Genomic DNA, 10,682 nt, shown 5'->3' with positions numbered 1-10,682 from the left:
CAACTCCACCAATGACCAGCCTGGGGCAACTCCACCAATGACCAGACCTGAGGCAACTCCACCAGTGACCAGCCTGGGGCAACTTCACCAATGACCAGACTCGGGCAACTCCACCAATGACCAGCCTGGGGCAACTCCACCAATGACCAGACTCGGGCAACTCCACCAATGACCAGACCTGGGGCAACTTCACCAATGACCAGCCTGGGGCAGCTCCACCAATGACCAGATCTGGGGTAACTCCACCAATGACCAGGCCTGAGGCAATCCCTGTCTTTCTCTCTCTGAGCCCTGGTTTCCTCATTGGGAACAGGAGGCAGTCACACCAGGCTATTCCATTCCAAGTCCCAAGGCATTGGTACTATTTCCGTCCTTAACCTCTCATTTTAAATCTCCTCCTTTTTTATGCTTTTAACCTTAGTGGGGCAGCATAATCCATGGTGAGAAGCCAGGGTTGGAATCTTGCTTGTCTTATGGAACAACGTAACCTCTGCATGCTTCTGTTTTCCCAATGGTAAAATGGGGATGTTAATGGCACCTGCCTTACAGGGTGAATAAAAATAAATACCTTAATATGTATAAAGCCCCTAGAACTGTCTGGACCCCCAAAAAAGTTGGTTGTTGTGAGCTAAAATTTGGCCAGAAGGGAAAAAAATTAAAAAATAAAAATAAGGGCAAAGTGCGGTGGCTCATGCCTGCAGTTCCAGCACTTTGGGAGGCCGAGGGTGACCTGAGGTCAGGAGTTCAAGACTATCCTGGATAACATGGTGAAACCCCATCTCTACTAAAAATACAAAAAATTAGCTGGGTGTGGTGGCACATGCCTGTAATCCCAGCCACTCGGGAGGCTGAGGCAGGACAATCACTTGAACCTGGGATGCGGAGGTTGCAATGAGCTGAGATTGCACCACTGCACTCCAACCTGGGCGACAAGAGCGAAACTCCATCTCAAAAAAATAAAAAAGTAAAATACAAATTAAAAAGTTAGGCCGAGCACTGTGGCTCACGCCTGTAATCCCAGCACTTTGGGAGGCCGAGGTGGCGGATCACAAGGTCAGGAGATCGAGACCATCCTGGCTAACACGGTGAAACCCCGTCTCTACTAAAAAATAAAACATTAGCCGGGCGTGTTGGCGGGCGCCTGTAGTCCCAGCTACTCGGGAGGCTGAGGCAGGAGAATGGCGTGAACCCGGGAGGTGGAGCTTGCAGTGAGCTGAGATCCGGCCACTCCACTCCAGCCTGGGCGACAGAGCAAGACTCCATCTCAAAAAAAAAAAAATTAAAAAGTTGGTTGTTACTACTAGCACTATTACTACTATCACCACCACCACCGCTAGTACTACTACTATTATTACTATGTTTATTTATTTATTTATTTATTTATTTATTTATTTAATTTTATTTTTTTTTGAGACGGAGTCTCGCTCTGCCGCCCGGGCTGGAGTGCAGTAGCCAGATCTCAGCTCACTGCAAGCTCCGCCTCCCGGGTTTACGCCATTCTCCTGCCTCAGCCTCCGGAGTAGCTGGGACTACAGGCGCCCGCCACCTCGCCCGGCTAGTTTTTTGTATTTTTTAGTAGAGACGGGGTTTCACCGTGTTGGCCAGGATGGTCTCGATCTCCTGACCTCATGATCCGCCCGTCTCGGCCTCCCAAAGTGCTGGGATTACAGGCTTGAGCCACCGCGCCCGGCCTTTATGTTTATTTATTTACTTAAAACAACAAGTGTTGAGCACTTATCGTTACAGTCAGGCGCTGGGTCAGATGCTTTACATTCATGATCTAAATCAGGGGTTGGCAAATGACGACCTGGCCCACTGTCTGCTTTTGTATGGTTTGTGAGCTAAGCATGATTTTTACCTATTATTCTTCTTTTGATTTAAAAAAACAAAAATTTAAATAAATTAAATTTAAAAATTTGACTTAAAAAATCAAAAGAAGAAGAATGTTTCATGCACATGAAAATTACATTGAACTCAAATTTCAGAGTCCACGAGTAGTCACTGGAACATAACCACTCCCATTTGCTTAACCTGGCAGCTTTTGCACTACAGTGGCCAAGTTGCCTCCCAGCAGAGCTGAATAGTTGCATCGGAGAACCGATGGCTCACAGAGCCTAAAATATTTGCTATCTGGCCCGAAGCGGAAAAAGCTTGCCAACCACTGACCAAGATTTGTCCCCTCAATAACTCCACAAAAGAAGGCTTTGGTTCAAACCGTGAGTAAGTGGTAGAGGCAAGATTTGAACCCAGTTCTTTCTAGGTTCACAACATGTGGCCTTCAGCCACTACAGCCCACAAGCTTGGCATCACATGCCTGGATACCTTGGGGTGGAGTGCATAGGTCATAGCCTGTGAAATGAATGCTAGGAAGGAATTCAGGCAGTTGGATTCAATCTCTTCCAAATTACTCTGCTGTTACCCTAGAGACGTGACTTCCAGCCTGCCTGCACCACTGATCCTCAGCGTGACCTTGGGCAGTCAGTTCCTGGTGCAGTGAGTGGTATAAGCATGGATTTAGGAATCAGAATACCCTAGATTCCAATCCCAGTTCTGCCATTGACGAGCTATGTCGCCTCTTCAAGCCCCTGTTTCGGTTCCTGTGAACCGCAAACAATGGGACTTTCCTTATAATGATTTTGACGGGTTGAATAAAAATCCCCATGCTATCTACTCTTGCCCCACTTTTTCTCTCTAGGCCACTATTTTTCCATTTGAAAAATGATGAGACCTTTCCGCTCTGACACTCTAGGATCGTGATATTCTCCACGTCTTATTTTAGCTCAGTGTCTGGCTCCACACGCTGTGATTCAAGTTTGCACGGAGGTTGCACCCTGCCTTCCCTGGAAAAGGTCTCTTCAGGTTAGGTTGAAGGCATGGGGGAGGTTAAACCCAGAGGAGGCTGGGTGAGGAGCAGAGACTGGAGGAAGGGATACTGGATCAGGCGCTTTGGATCTCAGTTGCTTAGTTGGAGAATTCCTTTTCAACTATTTGCACAGCCACTGAAAAGAGGGAGCTGAGTGCCGGCCCCAGGGGACAGAATGGAGACGAGACATGCAGTGGGATTTGTTCATAAACCATCAACTGAATTACAAGGATCTGATTTGAGTTTAACTAAATTATGTTGAATTCATTTGAATTGAACTGAAGAATTGAGTCAGAATGAATTGGGGTTAGCTGGGTTGGATGGATGGAGTTAAATGTACTCGAGCTGAGTTGATTTGGGCTGATTTTAGCTGAATTGGACTGAATTGGATTGGACTCAGTTGAAATCTGGAGGAGATTAACACTCAAGAAAAAGGTTTTAGGCCAGGCATGGTGGCTCATGCCTGTAACTCCAGCACTTTGGGAGGCTAAGGCAGGAGGATCACTTGAGGCCTGGAGTTCAAGACCAGCCTGACCAACATGGCAAAACCCCGTCTCTACTAAAAATACAAAAAATTAGCTGGGCGTGGTGGCACGCACCTGTAATCCCAGCTATTCGGGAAGCTGAGACAGGAGAATCGCTTGAACCTGGGAGGCAGAGGTTGCAATGGGCCGAGATCACGCCACTGGGCTCCAGCCTCGGCAACAGAGGGAGACTCCATCTCAAATAAAAAAAAAAGAAAGAAAGAAAGAGAGAGAGAGAGAGAGAAAGAAAGAAAAAAAAAGAAAAGAAAGAAAAGAAAAAAAAAGAAAAGAGAAAGAAAAGAAAGGCCAGCCACAGTGTCTCACGCCTGTAATCCCAGCACTCTGGGAGGCCGAGGCGAGCAGATCCATCTGCAGTCAGGAGTTCAAGACAGCCTGACTAACATGAAGAAACCCCGTCTCTACTGAAAAAAAGAAAATTAGCCGGGTGTGGTGGTGCGTGCCTGTAATCCCAGCTACTTGGGAGGCTGAGGCAGGAGAATTGCTTGAACCCAGGAGGCAGAGGTTGTGGTGAGCGGAGATCATGCCACTGCACTCCGGCCTGGGCAACAAGAGCGAAACTCCGTCTCAAAAAACAAAAAAAGAAAGAAAGAAAAAAGAAGGCTTTACTGGAACTCTGGACACTCAAGTCCTCTGGAAATAGTTGATGTTGGTAGCTTGGGCAACTCTCTGCAGTTCTGGGCGTTGGAACCCCCGTTTTATCAAGTGAGTGCTAATAACTCCTAGGTAGTGATGTTAGGAGATGGGTGTGATTTCACATATGCAAAAGAGGCTTGTGCCTCAAAAGAAGAAAAAAAAACCGTAAACAAATATTGAACTCTAGCTAATCACATGTATGATGAGGTAAGTAGGGTGAAGTGTACTGATGCTTGAAAGTTACTCTGAACTGCTTCTAGACAATAAGGTAGATTGATGGATGGCTGGACACATAGACAGATGGACAGATGCAAGATCATGCAAGTCTAGTGATCTGTTAATGTTTGACTCTAAGTGGTGGCTACATGGGTGTTTGCTATAAAATTCTTTGGACTTTTCCATTTATTTGAAAAAAAATTTAAAACAAAATATTGCACAGAAAATAAGGAGTCTTTTAAACTGTTAATTGCAGTTTATCAGCAGTGGTTAAAAATACAGCCTCCGGAGGCGAATTGCGTGAGTTTCACTCCCAGCTCTGCCTCTCACTAGTTGTATGGCCCTGAGCAAATGACTTCATCCCTCTGAGTGTCTGTTTCCATATCTGTAAAATGGGCTATTAATAGGATTTACCTCACAAGGTTGTTGTTGTGAGTATCAGAACAGAGCCTGGTACCTAATTAGCACCCAGTTAGCCCTCGCTATAATGTGGTCCTCTAAAGGACCCTTTGCAATGGACACTGCTATTTCCATTGCACATAGAAGGAAAGTGGTGCTCAGAGAGGGTCTGCAACTCCTCCCAGGCCACACAGCAAGGAAGTGGCTAAGTGGAAAAGGAACCACAGGTCCCTGGAACTAGAAATGGTCCCCCAGCCCACAAGTCCTTAGGCTCACCCGATAGTATGAAGAAGATGCCAGAGACGAAAGCCAGAATGGTCCTCTGCGGGCGGATGTGGCCGATGTTGCTGATGACGAAGGCCGTGAACACGAGAAAGAGGCTGACCATGGGGAAGGGGGTAGCCGTGCGCACTGTCTCTGGGGAGGGGATGGGGAGAGACAGGGGTGAGGAGGGAATCTCCAGTGGGACACTTCCCCATTCCTTGACCTCTGCCGTCACCACCTCTGCCTTTTTGTTTGGCTCCTCCCTTTCCCCACTGACTCCTCCCCTTCCCCTGATATTTCCTCGGCAGACACAGGCCTGCCACGCCCCCTTACACAGGCCACACCTCCTTGGGCTTAACTCCGCCCCCTTTCTGATTAACTGCTCCTCACCAACCGGACCTCACCCTTTCAACCTTGCCCTTTCTCCTTACCTAACCACTCTGCCTTGCCTTCTTTCTTTCTTTCTTCCTTTTTTTTTTTTTCTCACTCTGTTGTCCAGGCTGGAGTGCAGTGGCAAAATCTCGGCTCACTGCAAGCTCCATCTCCCAGATTCAAGCGATTCTTCTGCCTCAGCCTCCTGAGTAGCTGGGACTACAGGCGCGTGCCACCACGCCCAGCTAATCTTTGTATTTTTAGTAGAGACAAGGTTTCACCATGTTGGCCAGGCTGGTCTCGAACTCCTGAACTCAGATGATCCACCTGCCTCAACCTCCCAAAGTGCTGGGATTACAGGTGTGAGCCACCACGCCTGACCCACTCTGCTTTCTTTCAAGCCTCCCCTCCTTCCCTTGGACTCCACCATTTCCCTAGTCCTGCCCCCTCCCAGGACTCCAGGACTCGACTGTGAACTTGCTCTCTTATGCCTAGGCACCCCCGCATCCCCTCACTCAAAATATTCTCCGTGTTTTCCGTCACCAAGTTGATCTCTGGTTCAAGAAAATATTCTGAGGCCACACAGCGACCTTTCTCCCGACCTGGGGGGAAGAGAAACAGACGGGCCTGGATGAGAGGCTCCTAAGCTCTAGAGAGGCGGTGGGGGTGGGGGCAGGATAGATAGAGGGGAGACCCCAGGTTGGGGGTGCAAGGCCTAGCCCAAGGGTTACAAGCTGTACTACTCCAGGGGTGTTGGGAAAGGGGGTGGGTGGATGTCTGTCTGGGATTCCTCTTTCTTTTCTCTTCTTTTCTTTTCTTTTTTTTTTTTGAAATGGAGTCTCGCTCTGTTGCCCAGGCTGGAGTGCAGTGGCACGATCTTGGCTCACCACAACCTCTGCCTCCTGGGTTCAAGTGATTCTCCTGCCTCAGCCTCCTGAGTAGCTGGGACTACAGGCACATGCCAATATGCCCAGCTAATTTTTGTATTTTTAGTAGAGATGAGGTTTCACTATGTTGGCCAGGCTAGTCTCAAACTCCTGACCTTGTGATCCGCCCGTCCTGGCTCCCCAAAGTGCTGGGATTACAGGCGTGAGCCACTGCGCCTGGCCTGGGACTCCTCTTTCTGGCTGCCCTAGAGACTCCTGGTTGGAGGAGGACAAGGCTGGAATTCTAGGTCCTAAACAACGAAAGATCTGTAGATCGGAACTCATGGTCCCTAAAGGGGACGAGGTCTGGGGAGCCAGGATTCTTACAATGAATGGGTCTTTGTGGTCCCTGGGAGGTATAGTTTTTTTGTTTGTTTGTTTCTTTTTTTAGAGACAGGGTTTTGCTCTGTCACCCAGGCTAGAGTGCAGCAGTACCATCATAGCCCACTGCAGCCTCGAACTCCTGGACATAAGCAATCCTCCCGCCTCAGCCTCCTGAATAACTGGAACTACAGGTGCACGCCACCAGTCAGAGCTAGGCAGAGTGAGATGGAGTCTCACTCTGTCACCTAGGCTGGAGTGCAGTGGCAGTGGCGTGATCTCGGCTCACTGCAACCTCCACCTCCCAGATTCAAGCGATTCTCCTGCCTCAGCCTTCCAAATAGCTGGGATTACAGGGGCGTGCCACCACATACAGCTAATTTTTGTATTTTTAGTAGAGATGGGGTTTCACCGTGTTGGCCAGGCTGGTCTCAAACTCCTGAGCTCAAGGGACACTCCTGCCTTGGCCTCCCAAAGTGCTGGGATTACAGGCGTGAGCCACCGCGCCCGTCCCATGCATTTTTTTTTTTTTTTTAATCTTGCCCATTCAGCACTGAAATTGTGCAGTGGACAAGTTCTAAACTTAGACTACAAAGTTTAAGGAAGGACTCCAGAATTCCTTAGGGGTTAGGGACCTGGAGCATTGGAGCTCCTAGATCCAGGAATAAAGGGCTAGTCATTGGAACTCCACGTAGAAATTTGAACTTCCGGGAGAGAATCAGGATCCATTTCTGGATTTCTGGAACCCAGTGGATGGGACTATGGCTAAGACTCTCAGACCCCAGGCAAGGCAGAAACTGTTGAGTGGAAGACAAGTGAGGGCTGTACCTGCAAAGAAGCAGACTCTCCAGAGGCCGGCGTGCAGGGCCATCTTGACCTCGGTGGTCTGGTTCTGCGGTAGCACTGTGCCCTCTTCCATGTACAGCCAGTAGTCAGTGCTGACCGCGATGCCCACCAGGAGCAGGCCACACGCACCAAACACGCTGCTCAACAGGGTCAGGGCGCGGCTGCTGCAGTGACTCATCCTCAGAGGCAGGGGGCGCCCTGCGGGGCCTGTGAGAGGGAAGCTGCAGTGCAGAGCTCCATGGGACCGACCAGAGTGCTTGACCCCATGCAGCAACCCGAGATGCTGGGTCCTAGCCAGAGTCACCGACTCCCAAATGGAACTCTCTCAGATCTGACCTCCGTGGCCTGACCCATGACCCCAACCCTAGACTCTGACCAGAGACACCAACTGTTGAGCCTCAGCCTCAGGACTGGGCTCCCCAAACCTGCTGCCTGTGCTCTGGCTCCAGATCCAGAGCCCAACCCCAGAATTAGATTTCTGATCCTAACTTTCAGCCCAGGCCCAGAGATTGAATCTTGGCTCCAACCATGTTTGGACCCGGGTCCCAAATATTGTGACTCTGAGCAGAAATTCTAATTTGAGATTCTGAACCCCAGAACCAGGTCTCCCTGCCTAAACCTAACCTCATCTGCTGACCTGAGACCCTAACTTAGAAATCAGATGCCACCAGAGTCCCTAACCTTGAGTGTGGGTCAGTGAGTCAGAAACTATTAGGCCAATCAATGATTTCACCTCTAGGACCTGGCATCCCACAGCCCTGTCTCTGTGCGCTGATCGAAGCCCCCAGTTGTGAACATCAGACTCCAACAAGAATCAATAACCTGAACTCTGAGCCAGGACTTAGATCCCAGAGCACAGGGCATTGGGCTTGAACCCTGGATGCTCTACAACTTGAGCTGGCCAGAAACTCTAACCCAGGCTACCCAGTCTTAACTCCCTGCCCTAATCTGATACCCTGATACATTTTCTTGCACCCTGTCTCTGAACTGCACCCAGAAATCCCCAAAGTGGGTCACTAACCAAGGATCTCTAACCCCATACCGGGGCTTCACACCCCTTGACCTCTGCCCTATCTAAGACTTTGAGCAGAGGCCCCCATTTAAGTTTAGGCTCTTGGATTTGTATCTTGAGCCTAACACCCAATTCTAACATCAAGAACTTGACTCATGACCTTCTAACTCTGATCCTGTGCCTTGACCTCATTTGATACCCCAATCTGAGATGACATCTCACAACCCAGATCCTAGCGCCAGAACGGTAATTCCAATCTCCCACATCTAGGCAGGCCGCTGGACCTGGAATGCTGGAACATCTTCACAGGCTGCTGAGTCCCAGAACATTGGAACCCAGAGACATAGAACCAGAATCTCGATTAGAGATTCCAGAATGTCAAAATCAGGAGGTGGGGCTGGGTGAGGTGGCTCACACCTGTAGTTCCAGCACTTTGGGAGGCTGAGGTAGGTGGATCACTTGAGGTCAGGAGTTCGAGACCAGCCTGGCCAACATGGTGAAACCTTGTCTCTACTAAAAATGCAAAAATTAGCTGGGCACAGTGGCTCACATCTATAATTCCAGCTACTTGGGAGGCTGAGGCAGGAGAATAGCTTGAACCCAGGAGGCGAGTTTGCAGTGAGCCGAGATGGCGCCACTGCACTTCAGCCTGGGTGACAGAGTGAAAGTCCATCTCAAAAGAAAGAAAAAAAAATCATGAATGAGCTGGGAACCCACCACCACCACCACCACCACCAATCCAGCATCCTCATCAGAGCACCCCAGTCAAACATCGGACTCTTATCCTTCCAACTAGGATTCAGTGCCCTGAACTCTAAAATCCCAAGCAGGAGTCCCAAAACCGCCTCCCCTAACCCTTCCCACCAGAGGTTCTGGACCTCGGTTTCCCATGCTGGGACTTCCAATCACAGATCCTCTTCAACATCCAGCGTGGAGCCCCAATTTCATAACACTAGACTCCAAACAGGAGATCACCAGTTCATATCCGTGGCCTCCCCAATTCCACTTAGGAACCTAGAAATTCCAACGAGGTAGCTCCTCAACCCAGAGCTCAAGGACTTGAAATTTTTACCCACGATTCTCCCCGACCCCTGCAAGAGTTTTCCCCAAGCCACACAATCCCATGATTTGGGGGTCTCTACTTGGGACCCTCAGCCTGTATCAACCAGAGACTGCTACATCCCTGAATACCCGGGATATTTTTAACTCTGAAGCTTGAGTCCCCTGAACACTGTCCCCAACAAAGTAATCAAGACATAAAACTCCACTTTCCTTAACCAGAATTCTTCTAGCCTTGCAATTCTGCTCCACCTGAATAAAGACTCTGGAATCTGAGGCAACCCTCTCTCCTCCCCGCTCCACCCCGCACTCCCAGCCTCCAGATCCCTCCTCCTTCCCCCCCAGCCTCTTGGAGGCCTCCGAGATCCAGAGTCTGGGAAGGCTCTGGCCAGCTTTTCCTCCCATCCCCCGCCCGGCGGCTCAGGGGCTTGACCGCGAGCTGCCTGGTCCTCTGGCAGCCCTGTGGGCTCGGAAACGGGCACCATTACCCGGGCCACCCTGGTTGCCTCCGTCCCAGGTAGTCGATCTCAGCTTCCCCCTTCCGCCCCTCTGATCCCAGCTGGGACCTCGTCCCTCCTCCACATTTTTGCACCCCGTTTTAAAACCCAATCTTGCTCCAATTCCTCCTCACTCTCACTGGCCCGCCCAGATCTCCTTATTCCTCCAGGCTTTCCTCCTTTGGGACCCTCCCCCTAGGCCTGGAGCCTCCTCTTCTCCCTCTTTCTCCCACCCTTTCCCGGATTCAGGCATTTGAATCTCTGGGGTCCCATTCTGCAAGTCCTAAGCCCAAACTCCATCTCCCTTCCATCTCTCGGAAGACCGTAATTCCGCCTTTCTGGGGACCCCTTCCCAGACCCACACCCTGCTCTGGCCGGGCCTGGGTCCTCCGCCCTCGCCCCGTACCGCCTTCCTCAAGGATCCGGCCTCTGCCGTCCCCAGCCCACGGTCGCTGCGACTCGCACATGAAGCGTGCAGTTTCCCACTCCGGGACCCTCGGACCCCGTCCTCCGGGATCGCCAGGCCCAGGTGTCCCTGCACCCCCCACAGCCGCCCGAATTCAGCCGTCCCGACTGCCGGGATCCCGCCACCCCTGGAGCCCCTCGGGTTCCTTGTCGCCCCAAACCCGGCTCGCAGACACCTCGAGGGGCGCCCCTTCTTCCTCCCAGGACCCTCCTCTAGCGCTCACCTCGCTCAGGGCTGGGCGGACGCTCCGGGCCGCGGGCCCC

At 50.8% G+C, this 10,682-nt stretch overlaps 1 protein-coding gene across 1 annotated transcript in view; it reads right to left on the bottom strand.

The window, feature by feature from the left end:
* The window catches only part of CACNG7 (calcium channel, voltage-dependent, gamma subunit 7), a 25,210-nt gene extending 14,534 nt beyond the window's left edge, over nucleotides 1-10,676 (bottom strand). The window contains exons 1-4 of the mRNA XM_011959388.1: nucleotides 10,643-10,676; nucleotides 7,368-7,592; nucleotides 5,808-5,894; nucleotides 4,933-5,073 (exon numbers count right to left, since the gene is read on the bottom strand). Coding sequence (XP_011814778.1) covers nucleotides 4,933-5,073; nucleotides 5,808-5,894; nucleotides 7,368-7,563 — 424 coding nt within the window. The 5' untranslated portion in view covers nucleotides 7,564-7,592; nucleotides 10,643-10,676. The remainder of the gene's footprint in view (nucleotides 1-4,932; nucleotides 5,074-5,807; nucleotides 5,895-7,367; nucleotides 7,593-10,642) is intronic.
* Nucleotides 10,677-10,682: the final 6 nt, after the last annotated feature.

This window comes from Colobus angolensis, unplaced genomic scaffold (assembly GCF_000951035.1).
Source record: "Colobus angolensis palliatus isolate OR3802 unplaced genomic scaffold, Cang.pa_1.0 Scaffold490, whole genome shotgun sequence".
Taxonomy (NCBI): Eukaryota; Metazoa; Chordata; class Mammalia; order Primates; family Cercopithecidae; genus Colobus; species Colobus angolensis.
The sequence above is the reverse complement of the archived record's forward strand: the minus strand, read 5'-3'. Positions and strand labels throughout refer to the sequence as shown.